The sequence below is a fragment of the Halichoerus grypus genome, chromosome 5, assembly GCF_964656455.1.
Source record: "Halichoerus grypus chromosome 5, mHalGry1.hap1.1, whole genome shotgun sequence".
In the NCBI taxonomy this organism is placed as follows: domain Eukaryota; kingdom Metazoa; phylum Chordata; class Mammalia; order Carnivora; family Phocidae; genus Halichoerus; species Halichoerus grypus.
The window spans coordinates 137690964-137713966 of record NC_135716.1 but is presented as its reverse complement, the minus strand read 5'-3'; the positions used below and the strand labels follow the sequence as shown (position 1 = coordinate 137713966).

The 23003-nt window shown below is 36.8% G+C and overlaps 1 protein-coding gene across 15 annotated transcripts in view; it reads right to left on the bottom strand.

The window, feature by feature from the left end:
• DOCK7 (dedicator of cytokinesis 7) overlaps positions 1-23003 on the bottom strand; it is a 214594-nt gene that overhangs the window by 42194 nt on the left and 149397 nt on the right. For 9 of the 15 annotated variants that reach the window (XR_013448151.1, XM_078073036.1, XM_078073023.1 and 6 more), the window contains 6 exons: positions 22662-22832; positions 18099-18238; positions 13387-13556; positions 12076-12230; positions 2981-3163; positions 2708-2870 (listed from right to left, as the gene is read on the bottom strand). Coding sequence is in view for 14 of the 15 variants with exons in the window: in XM_078073036.1 (XP_077929162.1) it covers positions 2708-2870; positions 2981-3163; positions 12076-12230; positions 13387-13556; positions 18099-18238; positions 22662-22832 (982 nt within the window). In the remaining variant the exon portion in view is untranslated. The remainder of the gene's footprint in view (positions 1-2707; positions 2871-2980; positions 3164-12075; positions 12231-13386; positions 13557-18098; positions 18239-22661; positions 22833-23003) is intronic. The other 6 variants (XM_078073025.1, XM_078073028.1, XM_078073026.1 and 3 more) reach the window with 1 other exon arrangement.

Genomic DNA, 23003 nt, shown 5'->3' with positions numbered 1-23003 from the left:
TAGCTAAGAATGTCTATCATTAGGTGATGTAACTTGTATGTCCAAACATAAATAAGAATCGCAAAGGCTTAATTTTTCTAAGAACTTTAATTTAAAAAAAAAAAATCAGATTGGGGCACCTGGGTGGCTCAGTCATTAAGTGTCTGCCTTCGGCTCAGGTCATGATCCCAGGGTCCTGGGATTGAGCCCCACATCGGGCTCCCTGCTCCGCAGGAAGCCTGTTTCTCCCTCTCTCATTCCCCCTGCTTGTGTTCCCTCTCTGTGTCTCTTTCTGTCAAATAAATAAATAAAATCTTTAAAAAAAATAAGATTAATTGACATATAACATTATTTTAGTTTCAGGTGCATAATATGATTCAATATATGTATACACTATGAAAAGATCACTACTATAAATCTAGTTAACATCCATCACCACACATAATTTCTTATGATGAGACCTTAAGACATACTCTCTTAGTAACTTTCAAACATACCATGCAGTATTAACTGTAGGCACCATGCTGTACATTACATCCCTAGTACTTATGTGTTTTATAACCAGAAGTCTATACTGCTTGACCTCCTCCATCCACTCTGCCCATCCCTCACCCCACACCCAGGGCAACCGCCTATCCATTCTCTGTATCTATGAATTTATTCATTTACTTATTTTAGATTCCACATAGAGAACTTCAATTCTTATATTCAAAGATAGCTGTCCTAAGGCCACAGGCTTAAAAATGTAACATACACTTAACAGTTCCACTCTCTCTGACATTAAACCTTAGAAAGAGCTGTGGTATAATATAGAGAACTACACTGGAAGTCAAAAGAGCCTGGTTCTGTCACATAGTTTATGATCTTAGGCAAGTTATTTACCTCTGGTGAGTTTCATTTTCTTTTTTTTTTTTTTAAAGATTTTATTTATTTATTTGTCAGAGAGAGAGACAGAACACAAGCAGGGCGAGAGGCAGGCAGAGGGAGAAGCAGGCTCCCCGCCGAGCAAGGAGCCCGATGTGGGACTCAATCCCAGGTCCCTGGGATCATGACCTGAGCCGAAGGCAGCCGCTCAACCAACTGAGCCACCCAGGCGTCCTGAGTTTCATTTTCTTTAACTTAAAGGTAGGGATAATCATTCATAGATTTTGGTGATAATTAAATGACCTAAATAAAAGTTCATTTTCATATTTTATTTTATTTTTTTTTTTTTTTAAAGATTTTATTTATTTATTTGAAAGAGAGAGAGAGAGCACGAGAGGGGGGAGGGTCAGAAGGAGAAGCAGACTCCCCGCCGAGCAGGGAGCCCGATGCGGGACTCGATCCCGGGACTCCAGGATCATGACCTGAGCCGAAGGCAGTCGCCCAACCAACTGAGCCACCCAGGCGCCCTCATTTTCATATTTTAGAGGGTTGTTGTATGTAATAAAGGAGTTAAAAGAAAATCTGTTAAGTACACTGTAGACTGTATATAAACTGAAAGTGAAAAAAAAATGGTTCTCTTAATTCCAAAGGCAAAGGTTTTGTATTCTTATGAAATTCCAAATATACTGGATAGCATATAAAAGATATTTAAGTTTACATAGATAAATGATGTCTACGTGTTTATGTGTTTATGGCCTATCAGAAAACATTAAAAATATTCACGTAAATGTGCATAATATATTGAACTATTAGCATGTGTCATATACACAGATGTCTAAACCATGTCCCTGACCTTAAGGAGCTCTCAGCAACACTATTATTTGTCACTTTAGAATTTAGGAAATGTTTACACACACAGTCACTACAAAGATGATAAGATCAGTTAAACTACCTTCTAAGTTCTCAAAACAATCACAAGTGGATGAGGAAAAGGAAAGTGAGATTAAGTGGTTTGGCCAAGGTTATATGGCTAATGGAGAGCAGTACTTGGGATTAGAAACAGGCCTCAAATGCTATTAACCTGTTTCTCTCCCTGATATTTGAGTCTGACGGACAATATATTTCCCTTAAATGCTGGGTATTTTAATTTATTGTGCCAAATAGGAAATTTTTAAGAGTAAAAAGTGATGCTATGTAGGAAGTATGACACTAAGACTGAACCATAATGTCAAGTACGGCCTTTGGGTGATAATGATGTGTCAGTGCTGGTTCAGTACCAAGTCTAACAAGTCATCAGTCTAACAAGTCATCACTCTGGCGGGGGATGTCGACAGCGGGGAAGGCAATGCATGTGTGTTAGGGAGTAGACGGGAAATCTCTGTACTGTTAGCTCAGTTTTGCTGTGAACCTAAAATTGCTTTTAAAAAGTCTTAAAGGGCGGGGGGATGCTATTAATAATCACACAAAGGCAACAGTAATAAACCGGGACTCTCCAGAACAAATCAGGAAATACGTTCACCCTGTTTAGAACTCTAATTTGAATTCCTACAGAGAAGTGGTTACTCAAGTAAATTCACTGTTTCATTCAAAACACTTTTTAAGGGGCGCCTGGGTGGCTCAGTCAGTTAAGCATCTGACTCCTGATTTCAGCTCAGGTGACGATCTCACAGTTGTGAGATCAAGCCCTGCGTCAGGCTCCATGCGTGGAGCCTGCTTAAGATTCTGTCCTCCCTCTGCTCCTCACCCCCCTTCCTTTCTAAAACAAACAAAAAATGAAAAACACTTAAAAGAGTGTAGAATCTTTGAAGACTTGCAACAATGATCACTATAATATATAGTTCAAGGAAATTGAAAAAATTCTCACCAGAAGGAGAAGATATTGTGTACGTACCAAGCTGTCCTCGGCTTCGGCGCACCATTTCTTGCCTAGCACCTATGCTCCCAAGAATAGCTTCTTCAAGCTTTGCTCTCATGTCTTTTGATTTCTTAAAGGTCAAACTATTCATTCTTTCAAACACTTTCTTTCCCTAAAATTTAAACATTAGAAAAGAAGAGACATTGAGGAACTTTTGTTCTTCCTTTTCCACATGATGTTTGCTTTCTCATTCTTCTCTGCAATGGCATAGCGATCACTTACTTTGTATTCAAAGCAAGATACACAGAGATAAAGCAAATCTAGTAGCCGGTTTAGCTGTAGGACTGAGAGATCTGTAAACCACTTTTGTAGAACCGTCTCATCTGCATTCTTGAGAACCCAAAGTAGACAAATCAAAAGGCTCCGACTGGATTCTGCTGAAAAGGTAGTGTGTTGCCTGCCACTCTGAAAATAAAGAATAGTAGAATGAGACAGACTGATCAATGGCCATTTCTTTTGGGGGGTTGTTAGGTGTTTTCTTCTAAATACAATAAAACAAAAATTGCTTAAAAAAGCAAATATTATGTTAAGAAAGAAAAGAAGAAGAAGAAGAATGTAGCAGGAGGGGAAGAATGAAGGGGGGGAAATCGGAGGGGGAGAAGAACCATGAGAGACAATGGACTCTGAAAAACAAACTGAGGGTTCTAGAGGGGAGGGGGTTGGGAGGATGGGTTAGCCTGGTGATGGGTATTGAGGAGGGCACGTTCTGCATGGAGCACTGGGTGTTATGCACAAACAATGAATCATGGAACACTATATCTAAAACTAATGATGTAATGTATGGGGATTAACATAACAATAAAAAAATTAAAAAAAAAAAAAGCAAATATTTATAAAGAACCATTTGAAGAGGCATCTGGGTGCCTCAGTCGGTTAAGCGTCTGCCTTTGGTTTGGGTCATGATCTCAGGGTCCTGGGATCAACAACTGCCTCAGGCTCCCTGCTCAGTGGGGAGCCTGCTTCTCCTTCTCCCTCTGCCCCTCCCCCCCACTTGTGAGAACAGGCTCTCTCTGTCTCTCCCTTTCTCTCTCTCTGATAAATAAAATCTTTAAAAAAAGCCCCGCCATTTGATTTAGACAATACCTGAATAAGTCACAGAGAACTTTAAACTTAAGGTCCTGAATTTTAATAAACTTTTCCCGGGATTGAAAGATTGTTTTAATTTATGGTAGTGCTTCCAGCAGACAACAAATAAACATCAAGGGACAAAGCTAAAAGATCCTACTATTAAAACTAGTGTATCTATTTTTATCATGTCTGATGTAATATGGTAAAAGGAAAAAAGCACTCAGTAAAAGTGATATAAGAATAGAAAGTAATAAAAAATGTTGATCAGGTTTAGAGAACCACAGTTTCCTCTCAAGGGCCACCTTGTAAGGTGAAGGTGCTATTTTCAGTCTTCAGTCTGCAATTGTATACAGTATGTGAAACATAAACGAAAAACTAAGAATAAAAACTTGTCTACAATACCATTTATTCCGTATTTATTCTGCTCCAGTCATCATGCTAAGCTCTTTCCATACGTTATTTCATTCAGTCCTCCAACAATATTACCAAGGGAGTTGTATCATCTCAGTTTTACAGACAAGAATACAGGATGACAATAACAATGATGACAAAACATAACAAAATTTGAAATGTGCCAGACACTATGCCAATCATTTTTTCATATTTAATGCTCACAATGATTTTATGAGATGGTACTAACTATGGTTATTTCTAGTTTACAGGTAAGGAAATGAAAAGCTAGAAAGTAAGCCAGGATTTTAGTCCAGGTTAACCAGACACCAAATCTTATATTCTTCTATATTTGTCTATTATACTACATTCTAATATTTGGTGAAGTAAATATACTAAATAATAATAAGAAAGCAGTGGAAGGGATGTTGAGAGAAAAAGAAAAAGGAAGTACTTAACCACTGGTGTCATGATCTCAACTACCGATGCGGGACTCGATCCCAGGACTCCAGGATCATGACCTGAGCCGAAGGCAGTCGCCCAACCAACTGAGCCACCCAGGCGCCCCAAGAAGAAAAATATTTCTAATGAAAGGTTACAAATTTGGGAAAAGAGCAAATACAGTGGTGAACACATGGACAAATCTAAATGATAATTAAATTTCTATAGCCATAAAAGTAGTAACAATGTTTTTTGAGGTTTAATGATATATACAATTAAAAATGCTTGAAAATAGCATTTAAGTAGGGAGAAAGGTAAATAAATCGGCAACCTGTTCTGAGAGCTTCTATTAACCAATGTGAAGGTAAAGGTAATGATTAAATTAGAGTGGACTTTAATTCAAAGAAGCATACTGTGATTTGTAATACAATCACAAAAAGAATACAAACAGAATGTTTAACTTCCAAACTAGTAGAAAGGAAAAAGTAAAATGAGGAAAAAATGGAAGGAGAAAAAAAAAATACAAGACAATAAAGGAGACAAAAGAGACAGAAGGGATGGGACAATTAAAATTAAAAATGTTAAGTACATTAAATTACATTAAATTTAGTTATACTAAATTAAATGGATTTTAAAAAACTCTAGTGAGACAAAAATAAACAGATTTTAAAAATTTAAAACAAAATCTAACTACATGCTACTTATAAAAGACATCCAAAACATAAGTTTCAAACATTTAAAACATAAGGAAAAAATGTTGAGAGTAAAGGGTGGAAAAACTCGTATCTCAGAAGAAACCTAGCATAACTATACTAATATACAAAAGTAGACTTGAAGGCAAAAAAAAAAAAAAAAAGTACTATAGTTCATGTTGATAAAAGATGCAATCCATCAAAAAATGTAATTTAAAATTAGTTCATAATAAGACCTCAAAGGAAACTAAACCTGACAAAATGACAAGTTATTAAAAAAAACCATGATTGTAGTAGGGTATTAGAAGAAGCAGACAGAATTCAGTAAAAAGAAAAAAAGGTTTAAACAATAAGATTAATAAATTTGAAATAATAGGTATAATGGACAAATATAGGACAATGAAGAATATGCATTTTCAAATACACGAGCTGTTTGCAAAAACTGACTATATACAAGACCATAAAACCAGTTACTACAAATATAACTGAAATTACACAAAGTTCTCTGATTATAAAATCAGGCCAAAATCAGAAACATGGGGATTATGAAAAATTTTCCTATGACTACATACACACACACACACACACACAAATAAATAAATAAATATGGGGCTGCAGAGGGAGAGATCAAATCTTAAGCAGGCTCTATATTCTGCCACCACGGAGTCTAATGCGGGGTTCGATCTCACAACCCTGAGATCATGACCTGAGCTAAAATCAAAACTTGGATGCTTATCTGACTGAGCCACCCAGGTGCCCCACCCTATGACTAGAACTTTTTTAAAATTTTTTATTTAAATTCAACTTAGTTAACATATACTGCATTATTAGTTTCAGGGGTAGAATTTAGTGATTCATCAGTTGCATACAACACCCAGTGCTCATTTTATCAAGTGTCCTCCTTAATGGACATCACCTAATTACCCCATCCTCCCACCTACCTCCCCTCCAGTAACCCTCAGTTTTTTCCTATTGTTAAGAGTTTCTTATGGTTTTCCTCCCTCTCTGTTTTCATCTTATTTTATTTTTCCCCTCCCTTCCCCTATGTTCATCTGTTTTTGTTTCTTAAATTCCACATGACTGAAATCATGTATTTGTTTTTCTCTGACTCATTTTGCTTAGCATAAAACTCTCTAGTTCCATCCATTCATTGCAAATGGCAAGATTTCATTCTTTTTGATGATTGAGTAATATTCCTGTGTGTGTGTGTGTGTGTGTGTGTGTGTGTGTGTGTACACAACTTTTTTATCCATTCATCTGTCAATGGACATCTGGGCTCTTTCCATAGTTTGGCTATTGTGGACACTGCTACTATAAACATTGGGATGCATGGGCCCTTTCAAATCACTATGTTTGTATCCTCTGGATAAATACCTAGTAGTGCAATTGGTGGGTTGTAGGTAGCTCTATTTTTAACTTTTTGAGGAACCTCCATGTTTTCCAGAGTGGCTGCACCAGCTTGCATTACCACCAACAGTGTAAGAGGGTTCCCCTTTCTCTGCAACCTCACCAACATCAATTTGTTTCCTAACTTGTTAATTTTAGCCATTCTGACCAGTGTGAGGTGGTATCTTATTGTGGTTTTGATTTGTATTTCTCTGATGCCGAGTGATGTTGAGCATTTTTTCATGTGTCTGTTGGCCACTTGTAGGTCTTCTTTGGAGAAATGTCTGTTCATGTATGACTAGATATTTTAAAACAAAAACTTAACTTACAGCCTAAAATTCTAAAAAAAATCATAATGCAATTTAGATATATTTTTGAACTGAATAATAAAAATGCTACTTATAAACTGTGGCATGTAACTAAAACAATAATTAAAGGAAAATGTACAGGCTTATAATATGTACCAAAGAAGAAATGATGAAAATCAGTGAGTTAAAGCAGCCATCTCAAGAAGTTAGAAAAAAAACAATATAAATCCGAAGAAAATAGAAGACAGTAAATAAAGAAGATAAACATTCAAAAGTGAGGATCAACATGCCCCCAAACTGGTTTTTATAAAGACTAAAGATATACACAAATTTCTGTTGAGACTGATGTAAGACAAAGGGTACAAAAAGCCAGTCACAGAAATGAAACCACTTATCTCTACTACAGATGGCATAGACTTTAAAAAGATTACAGAAGATAGCTGAACTTTGTATGCCAATAAATTTTAATTTCTACTAGAGTAAAATTTACAAAAATCAGTGTAAAAGGAAACAGAAAACTTGAACAGTCTTATAGTCATTAAAGAAATTAAATCAGTAATTTTTAAACTTTCAAAAAAGAAAACTACAAGTACAGATGGCATCACCCACAGGTTCTCCAAATATTCCAGGAAGAAATAACTCCAATTTTAAACAAGTCCTCACGGAGAACAGAATAAAAGGGTAAACTCCCTTTTAAATTTAAATTGGCTGACCTAACCCTGATTCCAAAACCTGTAAAGAACATTATGAGAAAAATATTACAAACAATTTTACCTACAAGCACAAATACACAAATCTTAAATTACAGCACACAAAATCCATTAATATACAATCATGGAAAAAAATCAGTTTAATGTGGCAATTGAAGGTAGATTTAACATTAGAAAATCAATTGAAAGAGGTCACAGTAAAAGATTTAAAAGCAAAATAACATGAGCGTCTCAATGGATTCAAAGGAAGCATAATAAAATTCACCTACTCATAATTAAAAAATAAAACTCTTAGCAAATCAGGAACAGAAAGAAGACTTCCATATTGTAACAAAGGAGAGTTTAAAAAAAAACCCCAAACCAAAAAATCCCCCCAAAACTATACCACATATGTGTAAGAATGAAATGTTGCAAGTTTCCCCCATTAAGGATGCCAACTATTGCCACTTGTATTTAACAACTGTACTGGAGGTTCTAGCCAGGAAAACAAGTTATGAAAAAAACTTGAAAGTAAGGAACAAACTGCCATTATTCACAGATGATAGGATTGTGTATGTAGAAAAAAAATCTATACATATGTTATTAGTTTGGCAATTCTGCTGGAAATAAGCATCACTGTATAAAATTAATTCTATTCCCACATAAAATTAATCAACAGTTGGAAAAAAGAATTTTCAAAAAAGATGACATTTATTAAGATTATATATAATTGTATGTATTACTTAAATTTTATAATATTATAAAAATAAAAAATATCAAGGACCAAAACCACATCTATAAAAGATGTACTAAGCTTCTTTAGTGAAAACCATAGGGGCTCCTGAGTGGCTCAGATGGATAAGCGTCTGCCGTAGGCTCAGGTTGTGATCTCCAGGTCTTGGGATTGAGCCCCACATCAGGCTCCCTGCTCAGTGGGTAGTCTGCTTCTCCCTCTCCCTCTGCCTCTCTCCCTGCTTGTGATCTGTCTCTCTCTCTCTCAAATGAATAAAGTATTTCTAAAAAACGAAACCTATAAAAGTTTATATATTCATAGATGTTAAAGAAGACCTAAATAATAGGGAGATCTAACATGTTCAAGGATTAAGAGATTTAATATCAATTTTCACCAAAACTGATCCATAGACTCATTATAATCTCAACCAAAATCCCCACAGGTTCATTGGTTTTTGTTTCTTTACTTTAGTGGAACAGCATAAGCTGATTCTAAAATTTATGTAGAAAGACAAATTTTTTTTATATGCATGAGGACTTTTTCTACATGATAGACCATACTGAGGTAGGACTCTAGAGGAGTAGGCCAAATAATCTTTTAATAAACGGTGCTGTGATAATTCGGTATAAGTGAATGAATGAATGAATGAACGAACAAACCTGAATCCCCAGATTCTACTGTTCATAAAAAATTCCAGGTAGATTTTAGGATTAAATATAAAAGAACAAAAAAGCATTTAAAAAATAACACAGGAAATATTTTCAAAATCTTGGAATAGGGAAAAAAATTTTAAAGATACAAAAAACACTAGCTGTAAAGGAAAAGACTGACAAATTTAAGTGTTTTAAATAAGACACTCTAATCACCAAATTCACCATTAAGTATGTGATAAAGGCAAGTCACACACACACACACAAAAGAAATATTTGAACCACTTATAACTGACAATGGGCCTGATCCAGAAATAAACTCATACAAATCATAAACAAAGGCAGACAACCAAATGGCAAATGGGAAAAACTCTAGAACCTCAAAAGAGAAAATTCAAATGGCCAACATGTATATGAAGAAGTGCATAACCTCATAAGGCATCAGGAAAACGAAAACTGAAATGAGATACAACTATAAATTACCAGATTGACAAAAATTTTCAAGTCTGAAAAATCTAAATGCTGATGAACATGTGAAAGAATGGGAACTCTCATACTGTAGGTAAAGTATAAATTGAGACAAACCCTTTGGAAAAATACCCAGGTATATCTGGTATAAAGATACATACATATTCTATAACCCAGCAAATTCTACTCCTAGAAAATAACCTAAATAAAAGTGTATATACACACACACATACACACACACCATACATGTAAAGAAATCTATAGGATTACTATTTGAAATAACCAAAGACCAGAAACCATTTATGCATCTAAGACAAGAAGAGGTAAATAAATTAATCTATAGACAGACAATTTAAAGACATACAGAAATGAAAATCAGTAAATTATAGCTACATTTTATAACATGGATGAAAATTAAAAATATAACAAAACTAAATTACAGTGTTTAGGGGTGCAAAGTTGAATGATAAAACTATAAGCAAAATTAAGCAATTACTTCATTAGTCAGGATAGAGGGCAGCTTGGTGAATAGCTGTGGTGGGGAAGAGCATGCTAGAGATTTCTGAAAGGCAGCCAACATTCTATATTTTGTCCTGAGTGGTGGTTACAAAGGTGCTCATTTTACAATATTTTATAAATTTGTACATTTATGTTTCATGTACTTTTTAATATGTAGTATATTTCACATAAGAGAAGTTTTAAAAAATGAAAAGGAAGGTCAACAAAATTGACCACAGTGGTCATTTTGGGCGGAGACAGGGACTGAACTGAGGGCAGACTGGGAACTTTCAAGGAATTTGCAATGTTCTATTTCTGAAGCTGGGTGGGGGGTACACTATTGTTTCTTCTATTATGATACCTTAATTGTGCATGTACTTTTGATATTATACATATAAAATATATAAAGTACAAGTGATAAAAGAAAATTGATAAATTGGAATTCAGCAAAGTTAAAAACTTGTGCACTTCAAAAGACACCATCAAGAAAGCAAAAAGATAATACACAGAATGGGAGAAGATACTTGCAAATCACCTACCTAATAAGGGATTTGTACTCAGAATATAGGAAGAACTCTTTCAACCTGGTAACAAGAAAATGAGTAACACAATACTAAAATGGCAAGGAAGATGGATGAACTTTTCTCTAAATAAGACACACAAAAAAGATGTGTCAGTAAACAAATGAACAGATGCTCAACATTAGTAGACATTAGGGAAATGCAAATCAAAACCACAATGAGATACTACTCTATACCAAGGTGGTTACAATAAAAAAAGACATAGTAACAAGTGTTGGTGAGGATTTGAGAGGATTTGAGAAACAGGAATTTTCATTTATTGCTGAATGTAAAATGGGGAAGCCACTTTTAAAAGAATTTAGAAGCGTCTGAAAATGTTACACACAGAGATACCATATGACCCAGCAAATCCACTTTTAGATATCTACTTAAGAGAAATAAAAACATATGTGCACACAAATGTTGATAGCAGCATTATTCTTAACAGCCCAAAAACTGGAAAGGATCCAAAGGTTCATAGCCTGACAAACGGATAAAAATCTGGCATATCAATACAAAAGAGTATTACTTGGCAATTAAGAAAAAAAAAAAAAAGATGTGCTGATGCACATTACAACATGGCTGAAACTCAAAAACTTTACGTGTAGTCAAAGAAGCCAGACACAAAAGATCACAGTGTATAATTCCATTTATATGAAATGTCCAGAATAGGCAAATCTATACAGATACACAGTGAAAGTAGGTGAGTTGCTGCCTAGGGCTGGGGGGAAATAGGGAGTGGCTCTTAATAGGCCTAAGCATTCTTCTTGGGATGATGGAAATATTCTAAACTTAGACTGGGGTGGTGGCCATACAGCTCTGTAAATACGTTAAAAACCATGACACTGTACACTTAAAATGGGTGAATGTTTTGATATGTAAACTATCTCAATAAAACTTGAAGTTGTCAGGACAGCTTCCATAAGTACTATTGCATTTTTCTGAAAGAAAGTCTTTTAAACTTGATCTTGCCCTACTGGCAGTTTGTTTCCTCTCTGCTCCCATATCCTTCCCTCTTTAAGGGGGCAAAAATTACAGGGGCAGAGTACCTATCAATTTTATTAAACATGAAACAGTATAAATCTTCAGAGATTAAAAAAAATATTCTCAATTACTAAACAACTGAAAATATTTCTTAGGGTTGAAGAACAAAATGTATTTTGAAAATAAAGAAAATAGGCCATATACAATAAGGTAACTTCCAAAATTCTGAATGGTGGAATACAGAGCAACCATAAACCTTGAGGTATTAATAATTTTTAAAACAACTCAGTACAAGATAAGCAATATTCTCAGAACCTTAATATTTCCACAAAGTAAATGAAACTCAAGAGTACTCTTGCATCAGCTAATACAACAATCTGTTATTTAAGGGTACATCCTTGTAAATATCTGTCTTTCTCGAAAAAACTTCTGCAGGAGGGTTGTTCTTACCGATGATGTAAGGAGGAAGCTGCCAGGCCTTGTTAGCTGAGGAACTGATGTTCCTGCAATTGCCATGGCAACGGTCTGGCTTATCATGCTTCCGCTCTCACTTTCATAGTCATCAGGGGCTATACAAATTGGTCTTCCTCGTTGATTGTGAGTTTCTGGAAAAACAAATAATCCCAAAATAAATAACCAAAATTCCATTTAGGTTAATTAACAGTTATTGAGCATGCAATTTCCTACTCTCCATTACTCTTTAAAAGAAAAACCTGTTAAGATGTAATATTTACCATTAGATTTTCTTATTTTAAACAGTATTTTAAACATTAACTCATTCCTACAGTAACAATTTGTAGTTTTGTAGAGAAGTTGCTAGTCAAAGAAGATATAATAATATAAACATTTCTGCCTTCAGATTAGGAAGCCCACTTTGGCGATCAAAATACTGGTTGAACTACTCAACTACCAGTCCCTTAAAGACACAGAGTTAGTTATCTTTGTATCACCAGCTCTGTTCAGGTTCTTAATATGTAATAGGTACTCAGTAAATGTTTTGTTTTTTTTTTAAAGATTTTGTTTATTTATTTGACAGAGAGAGACACAGCAAGAGAGGGAACATAAGCAGGGGGAATGGGAGAGGGAGAAGCAGGCTTCCCGCTGAGCAGGGAGCCCGAGGTGGGGCTCGATCCCAGGACCCCGGGATCATGACCTGAGCCAAAGGCAGATGCTTAACGACTGAGCCACCCAGGCGCCCCGTTTTTGTTTTCTTAAATGTAAACTATAGGGTTTTCTTTAGGACAACTGAAGGAATTCAAGAAATTCTAAATATGGAAAGCAAGAGCAATAAAACTTTGTGAGTTCTAGTTTTTAAAAAGCAACATAACTTCAACTTATTAGCCCAGTGTTAACAATAAACCTAATTTTTGTTATTCAGGTGAATATTAATTTCAATTATATATATATGAATATAAATGAGACTGAAGGTGGGAAACATCTGCCGTGTTTTCTTACATACATTTTTTCGGATGAACAGTACAGTCTCATACCAAAAAACCTATTTTCTAATAGGCAGGTACAGAAGTGCTATAAATCATTATTTTAAAATTCATCGTAAGAACTACTTGAGGAAAGCTTGCAGTGAATTCTCTGATGTAGTCAAAAGTCATTCAGTAATATGGTTAAATATTTACAGTTCATTTATGCCAGTGTACATTTCCTTGTATTTCTTTTCCTAAAATAAGATCTTTAGCCTTGAAATATTTCTAATACTTTGCAACACTGAGATTTCCTTTAAGATGTTTTAAATATACAAAGTACCTGTAAAGTCATAGAGCTGAGGAACAGTTTCCATGATAATGCCAATCAGAGGTAGATACAACATGGCCACCCTCGCCTTTGTCTGGGGGTCAGAGTACCGTGGGTCTGAGTCGTGACTGGATAGTAAATTGTGTACCATATTGATGACTTTCTTGTGCAATCCAAACAGTCTATTTAAAAAGAAGATGAAGAAGCAGCAGCAGCACTAAGGTCACAGAGATTAGTTAATATCTTTAAAACAAACAGTAAGTCACAGTACTGAATCAATTTTGTTTAACTTAAACTTTGCCACATATTTGCATGTATTCCTATGAAACGCTTCTCATTATGAAATTAACAAATGTCTCTCTGTATAAAGTAAAGATGGAGGGGAAAAAGAAATGCTAAACAAATTCACCTAGAAGTAAATCTCAATTATTTTTATATTAACTCCTTATTAGTACATATTCATATTAAATAACTTAAGACCAGTTGTGGTTATATTTTAAAGCAAAAAAAAAATCTTAAGTAGCTTCAAATTTTATTTCATATTAGATCTTCTCACATTTGCCAAAAAAAACTTTTATGTCCTTTTTCTAAAAGAAAAATCCTCTACTTGATGGATTATGCAGTTCATAGGCTGGGGGGGTTGTCTTTGACTTCTCGGATTTAAACTCAACTTCCTTGCTCATCTACCTTGTTTGGGCCATACACCTTCTGTAGGCTCAATCCCCTGAGTTTCAACTGGGCTAAAACACTCATCACTTTTCTTTTTTTGCCTCTTCTCGGATTGAAGGTGCTTTGACTCTGCCAACTATTCTAATTAAACACTCAGCCAATGTTGACAGGCCCTTAGGGCTACACCTGGCAGCAGTTCCACACCTCATTCGCCCCTTCAGCCTCTCACCATCCACCTCAGAAAAAGATCTTACCTCCGACTTCTGATTTTTAGGAAAGAAAAGCCATTCTGAATTTGCTCTAGTCAGATCTTTAACACATCCCCACATTTATCTCTCTCTCATTCCTTTTGTCTCAGAAAAAGTTGTACTTCTCTCAAAAAGTAATTTCTCCATTATGTTTAATGAACCCCACATGTCTTCAACAGCTTCAATGCCCCCCTCACTAAAATTTTCCCTTCTTTCTTTCAAATAAGCCTTTCCTATATTGAAAATACATGTTCACTTGAAACTAGTCTCTTCTACGTTATATACTCTCTCCGAGTAAAACTATTACCATAATTTCTCCAGTAATAAACTTCCTAAATGTATAGTCCATAGCAACTGTTTCCACTTACTTCCTAGTATCTACTCCCTTTCTTTGGAACTAACAGTTTTTGAATGCTTACAACATGGCACTGTACTAGCTTCATTATTTAATAACTAAATAATTTCTTAGAGTTACTTACCTTCTCGGTTTCCCTACCTACAGTAAGAGAGTAATTACCTACCTCATAAGGTGGCTGTGAGAATTAAGTTGCATAATTTATGTAACATACTTATTAGCACACTGCCTTGTATACTGCCTTCCTCAGTAAATACTAGCTCTTATTTCTTTTAAGATCACATAGCCAATTTCAAAGCTGGGACTGGAAACCAGGAGCCCTTCATCTTATCTGCCGCTATATTGCAATATATGCAATCTAGCTGGAGATTCTTTCTTTGCTATATATGCAATCTAGCTGGAGATTCTTTCTTCTTCCTTCGAGATTTTTATTCAGAAAGTGTATTTTTAAACACTATCAAGAACCACATCTAGAACCATGAGAGACGATGGACTCTGAAAAACAAACTGAGGGTTCTAGAGGGGAGAGGGGTGGGAGGATGGGTTAGCCTGGTGATGGGTATTGAGGAGGGCACGTTCTGCATGGAGCACTGGGTGTTATGCACAAATAATGAATCATGGAACACTATATCTAAAACTAATGATGTAATGTATGGGGATTAACATAACAATAAAAAATTAAAAAGAACCACATCTAACTGACATATCTCAGATTTTATTCTCCAGTTCTCTACTTGACGCTGTCATCTTATCTTTTCTCAATTTTTTCTCCAAATAGTTCCCACCCTTTCCTCATACTCTCTCTCTCATTTCACCCAAGTCTCAGATTCTGGTCATTTGGTTTTTATGTTCTCCCTTCTGAATTTTTGCATTACCAATGATGACTCCCAAACCCGGGTGTGTATTCCTTAGCTGTGTAGCTACCAGCCCGACCTTAACCTACCAATAAGCTCTACCCAATCATCTTTATAAGCCTTTTCACAGGTCTACATTACTCAATCACATGTTATTAAATATATGTTTATGCAGGACGTGCAATATCCTATTTTAAGTATTAGGGATAAGACACCGTCCCTGTTCTTAAAGAGTTTGCTATTGTAAGAGAGAAACACAGACGCAAAAATAATAATTCAGTGTCACAAATGCAGTAGAGGTACTAATTTTCTATAGAATTATGTGCTACAAAATTAGCATTTAATCATATTGTTTCATAGTCTTAATTTTCTAACTATAATCAAAGTTTCTGAAGAGCAAATCTTTGATCAATATTAAAACATATTATTGCCACTCAAGGAATTATTATTAGCAAGCAGATGAAGTAAAAAGAAAAGCATTCCTCAAGTACCTATCTAAGACAATATATGTTGTATTTTATCTGTATATCACTAAAGAACATAAAATTTAGAGATGAGATGTGAGTCTCCCAAAGTCAATTACTCATATATTACTGAATTAACATCTATTTATGAATGTGTATTCATCCACCTTGTGCCAGACACAATTCTAAGGCATTGGAAGTACAACAGCAAACAAAAAAGATAAAAGTGTGTGCTCTCATGAAATCACGTTTTAATGGGAGGAGACAGAAATTAAGCAGCAAATTTCAGAGAAATGCTCTGTGGAAAATAAAAGAAAAAATATATGTTTAAGAATGATTGTGGCAGGGCAGCGTGGCTATCATTTTGACTGGGCGGCCAGTGAAAGCCTCGCTGAGAAGATGCTATTTGAGTGGAGACCTGAAGAATCACAAGGAGCAAAAGGGTACATGACAGTCTTAGGGTAACATGAGCACTGTTAGGCAGAGAAAAAAAAATCCAAGTGCAAATACCATAAGGTAGGAATGAATTTGGCATATTAAAGAAGCAGAAAAAAAAGACTGGGATGGCTAGATTTTAATATGTGGGGAGGGAAGACAGTGGCAAAAGTACCTAAGAGCCAGCTAAATAGGGCTTTGAGGACCATTATTAAAAGTCTAGATTTTAGGGGCACCTGGGTGGCTCAGTCAGTTAAGCATCCTACTCTTGGTTTTGGCTCAGGTCATGGTCTTGGAGCCATGAGATCGAGCCCCACGTTGGGCTCTATGCTGAGCACAGTCTGCTTGGGATTCTTTTCCTCTTTCCCGCCCTCCCCCTCTGCCCCCACCTCCTGCGCACACATGTGCACTTTCTCTCTAATAAATAAATCTTAAAAGTCTGGATTTTACCCAAAAATACAAAAACACTAATTCAAAAAAGTTATATGCACCCTTATGTTTATTGTAGCATTATTGATAATAGCCAAAATATGGAAGCAACCCAAGTGTCCATCAACAGATGAATAAAGAACATGCTGTACATACACACACACACACACACACACACACACACACACACACACACACTGGAATATTAGCAATAAAAAAGAATGAAATCTTGCCATTTGCAATAGCATGGATGGATCCAGAGGGTATAAAGCTAAGCAAAATAAGTCAGTCAGGAAAAGACAAATACCCTATGACTTTACTTATGTGGAATTTATGAAACAAAACAAAGAAAAAAAGAGATAAGCAAAAAAACCCAGACTCTTAACTGTGGAGAACAAACTGCTGGTGACCAGAGGGGAGGGGGGCGGGGGGGTGGGTGAAATGGGTGATGGGGGTTAAGGAGTGCACTTGCAGTGATGAGCACCAGGTATCGTATGGAAGTGTTGAATCACTATATTGTACACCTGAGACTAATATTATACTGCATGTTAACTAACTGGAATTTAAATAAAAACTTTAAAAAAACTCCTAAAGATCCTACTATGAGGATTTTTTTTAAAGTGACCATTACCTAAAGGAATTATGATTACACGGATTTTTTAAAACAATTATTAAGATAGAAGTATTCTCTAGGGATGCTAGACCACAACCCTAAAGCTATTTCTATAAATTCAAATCATCAGAAAATATGCCCTTTCCTTACTATATCAATTTCTAAAAATCCTGTACAAGTGTATACAACTTTGGAAGTTCTTAAAACCTAAGAATATTTGTTTATAGGGCATATTTTGAAATAAAATGCTACACAGTATAATGGCAAACAATAAATTTTCCTTACAAGGAATAGAAAACTAGTCCATTTTCCTCAACTGAAATGTGCCTACTGTGTATCAACAAATCTAGGAGTCTACCTACTTATATTCACAAATATTTTTTGTAACCATGAAGGAAAAACAAATGCTATCAAATAAACCATGATATACCACTCATTTCAAAACAAACCTCAAGTTCAGAGATGATGAAGTATGAAAAACTGGCTTTCTTAAAATCAGTGAAATGCAGATAACATGGGTATGGAACTTAGTGAATACAGAAGTAGATGAAGAGTAGTAAAGAGTACTCTTTTGATTCTTAGGAATATAAGTGCGATACTTCTGTCCCATTATCCAAAATCAAATTGCTATTCCCAAGGCAAAATAAGTCTACTCACCCTTCAGCATCAGGGTCTAAAATGACAGCCAGTTCTGTTAACACAAGTCCTGCCAAATAATGCTGTTGGCGGAAAGGCACAGATAATTCAAACATATTTGCAATCTTCTGGTCTTGTACGTTTGTGGAAAATCCAGAACTCTGTTTGGGAGTGAGATAGAACAAAACTACAATAGCTGTGCAACAAAACATCCTACAGACAGAACATTACAACAAATGCAGTATGAGCATTATCTCAAAGTAAGATGCACTTCACCTAGGGTAGTTTATTTTACATTACTATTATTCACATTGGAGAAAGTAACTGCTCTTACTTTTGGTATAGGAAACTATGATGAAATAACACTTTTAATTATTTTCTATTTCCTTCTTCTCAGATTGAAACTTTTCCATCTTTTTTTTTCTTTATTCTTTTAGCCACTTAATGTTTCAGTATCATACCCTAAAGGAGAAAAAAAGCAACTAAACCCAAATGATATATTACGCATTTACTGCTGGGTACAAAAGACATATTTATAGTCAAAGCTACTGGTTTCCAGAGAAAGTCCAAATACCAGTAAAATTGTTTTTCAGAGAAAATACTACCTCTAGAAAATTACTATCATTTTGTGATTCACTCACAGTTTTTTTAATACTGCAAAATAGCATTTCCCTAAGATATAGTTCAAGAGTGTCTACAATCTCATCCCCCTCTAATTCATATTCAAGACCATCCATGTGAGGTTTTTTAGAACAGACTTCAGATTTCTCTACAGAGAAATCATCTTCCTAATAAGTATATAAGATTATTCTTGCACCCTCCCTCCAGAAAGAGTGAGGTCTCTATCATCTATTAGAATGAAACTAATGTAGTTAGATAAAAAACAAGGGGAGCAAGAGAATGGAAAGAATTCTATTAATTTCTTGGCTGAATGAGATGTTCAGAGGGAGTTAGATGTAAACAAATGTGTTTCATTAAAGGTTTTAGGAACTATATTATAATTAATTTGTTCTCCACTGGATAGCCACATCTTTGGCAGAGGATGTGTGAAGAAAGCAAAAGACACAGCCTTATCTGTTATAGGAAGAAGCGTATGCTAGCCAGGTAAAAGAGTACATGAAATATGCCAATCCATAAGATTTTTCGTAAACGTAAAATGAAAAGTTATGGGTGCTCTCTCATGTTTTCTAATCAAGGTAAAGTTTAAAAACATTTTTTTTTATCATGCATCTGAGATTGATGTAGGCTAGGGAATTACATCCAGGAATTAAATAACTCAAAAATAACATCACAAAAAGTTAAGATAACTTTAAACATTAAGAGATTAAGAAAGCTTAAGAAAGCAGTTTGTCTGCCTCAGAAATTACAGAGCAGAAAGAATGTTTCACTAGAGGGAAGAACCAGGCTTCTCTGATACTAAAACCAGAAAAGCCCTTTATCTCCATCTGTATGATAGGAAACAAAATAATTGCTATGATAACCCCTTTCTGTCCTGACAGAAACTACTAGCTGTTCAGAGGCTGCTGGGAAGATGGCAGAGTAGGACGTCCCTGGGCTCACCTCTTGCCGCATGGCCGCCTAGGAAGCACCCACATCAGCATAAATAACACAGAAAGCAGCCCGAAAACTGGCGGAACAGACTCTCTGCAGCCCAGCACAGACAAGAGGCCACAGCGAAGCAGATCCACCCCCTCCGATCGCTCTTGGCAAGATCCCATCAAAGCAGTGCCATAAGCCTGGCAGTGCACATGCAGCCCAGACAAGGGCCAGCACCACTCCAAAGTGAGTCCTGCTCCAGGGAGAGGGGACGATAACCACACACCAGTCTGACTGTGACCCCAGCAGTGGCTGGGGGCAGGCACCTGGTCAGACTGCAGGCCCCACCCACCAACAAAAGCTTCTCAGAGGACAACACAGGGAAAGTGCCTACAGTCTGGTGCTACTTCACCTGTAGCAAACACCTGCTCTGACTCAACTCAAGCCCAAGGCAGCCCCAGACCGGCCCACTAACACCACGGGCACCAGACTCTGCCCACAACAGGCAGAGCGCCATCGCAGGCTGGACTGAAGGCAAACACATCGCAGCCACAATGGTAGGAGGCTCCTGCAGCAACACACATAGGAGACACCCCCCGAAGCACCATTTTCTGGTGAAAAGGAGACATTGCGCTGCAGGACCTTTTCTTCATAAAGCCACTACTTTCAAGTGTGGGAGTCATAGCTGACTTTCCTAACACAGAGAAACAGACACAGCAATAGACAAAATGAGGAGACAGAGGAATATGTCCCAAATGAAAGAGTGGAACAGAATCAGAGCGAGCAGGAAACCTAAGCGAAGTGGAGATAAGTAATATGTCTGACAGAGAATTTAAAGTAATGTTCATAGCGATACTCACTGGACTTGAGAAAAGAGTGCAGAACCTCAATGAGACCCTCCACCAAGAGATAGGAGACATAAAAAAGAACCAATTAGAGCTACTGGACTCACTAAATGGAAATAAAAATAGACCACCTGGAATAAACAGCAAATGAGAGGAAGTAGAAGAACGGATCAGCCACCTGGAGGACAGAGTAATGGAAAGTGATCAAGCTGAGCAGATGAGAGGGGAAAAAAATACGCGAAATGAGAATAGACCCGGGGAACTCAGCGACACTGTCAAGCTTAACAGTCGCATGATAGGAATCCCAGAAGGAGAAGAGCAAGAAAAGGGGGCAGAAGATTTGTCTGAACAAATAATAGCTAAAAAACTTCCTGAATCTGGGGAAGGACAGAGAAATCCGGATCCAGGAGGCACAGAGAGTCCCCAACAAAGCCAACCCAAAGAGGTCTGCACAAAGACGCAAAGTAAATAAGATGGCCAAAAGTAGTGATAAAGAGAGAATTTTAAAAGTGGCAAGAGACAGCGCCTGGGTGGCTCAGTCGTTAAGCGTCTGCCTTCGGCTCAGGTCATGATCCCGGGGTCCTGGGATCGAGTCCCGCATCGGGCTCCCTGCTCCGCGGAAAGCCTGCTTCTCCCTCTCCCACTCCCCCTGCTTATGATCCCTCTCTCACTGTGTCTCTCTCCATCAAATAAATAATAAATAAAATCTTAAAAAATAAAAGTGGCAAGAAAGAGAAAGGAAAGCAGTGACATACAAAGGAAACCCCACAAGGCTATCAGTGGGTTTTTCAGCAGAAACTCTGCAGGCCAGAAGAGAAGGGCACGATCAATTCCAGCTGCTAAAAGGAAAAAATCTATAGCCAAGAATACTCTATCCAGCAAGGCTTTCATTTAAAATAGAAGGAGAGATACAGTTTCCTAGAAAAGCAAAAGTTAAAAGCAAAACCAGCCACATCCCTGTCATACATGATGCCATCGGCCTGTGGGTCCCAAATTCCCAGTCCAGCCACCCTCCTGCCCGAGTCAGCACGCACGGTATGCCAAGTCAATACGCCTTCACCTCAGATTGCCAAGGGCTCAAACTGGCACTCTTCCTCTTAAATTCCAGCCCCTATGCTCAAGTTTGTGCACAAAAGTGGGCATAATTATAACAGCAGAATGAAGCAACCCAAACAGTGACACTATTTCTGTGGAATACAGAATGGATAAAAGGAGCGAGGCTAGGCTGAAAACATCTCCAATAAGCACACCAAAGAACAATACATACAGCATGATTCTGGTTAGTAAAAAAAAAAAAAAAAAAAACCTGGGAAGAATAAAACAAGATGAAATCAGAGAGGGAGACAAACCATAAGAGACTCTTAAGCATAGGAAAGAAACTGAGGGTTGCTGGAGGGGAGGTGGGTGGGGGGATGGGGTAACTGGGTGATGGAATGAGCACTGGGTGTTCTATGCAACTGATGAACCACTGAACTCTACCTCTGAAACTAGTAACACACTATATGTTAATTAATTGAATTTACATTAAAAAAAGGAACCTCCGCTCCCCCCCCCACCCCAAAAGAAACTACTAGCTGTTGAAGTCTGTCTGCTGCCACCCAATAAAACCCTAGGAACAACCACCTAGTTTCCTTTGGGTTTTCTAGGCACAAGGGCAGTAGGCAGGGCTTTCTCAGGACTGCCCCGCAGTTTGACTTCTCTCTCTGCTACATTAGGCTTCACTTCTTTGCCTTTCACAGGTACTGATCCCTAATAAACATCTTCTATCCCAAACTCAAGACAACCTTGCATCTGCTTCAAGAAAACCCAACTTGTGAAAACATCGAAATGGGCTTATCTAAGTGAATTCACTCACATGGATGTGCATAAATCTGTAAGAGGAGTACAACATAGTACTTAAGACCTTGGGCTCTAGAATAAAGTCAACATGTGCCTTGAGTCAAAGTCTAGCTCTGCCACTTATTACTGTGTAACCATGGGTAAGTTCATGACTTTTCTGTTTCATATGTAAAATGAAAATAATAGAACTTACTTCCTAGCATTACTCTAAGGAGCAAATAATAATTATTTATAAAGCACTTAGTATGGAGCCTATCACACAGCTATTATTCAACAGTCTTTCTTATCATTTATTCCAGTGTTCAGAATGCTTTTCTTACAAAAATGAGCTCTATAAAAAAATTTTTTCAGACACTTTGCATACCTGAGATGTTGCAGAAGAAACAGAAGGCGATGGTGATGCAGGTGGAGTAAGCAGGCTGCAGGGCAGGTTCAATGTAACGTAGTGCTCATGGCTGCAGACAATTCGCAGAAAATCCAGTCTCAAGGACACCAGCACACTTGGATTTGGTAATGAATAAAGCTTTGAAGATACCTTGTAAGCATTACATAAATAAAAGAACACCAATTGAATTTATCATTTCTCTAAGCCAACACCAGAATGACAGGTGAAGTATTTAGTGGGCAGTGTTGGGTTTTGTGGCGTAAACAACAGTATCCACTTTTTCCAGAGTTACTGCTAGAGTAAAAAATGGGGAACTAGAAG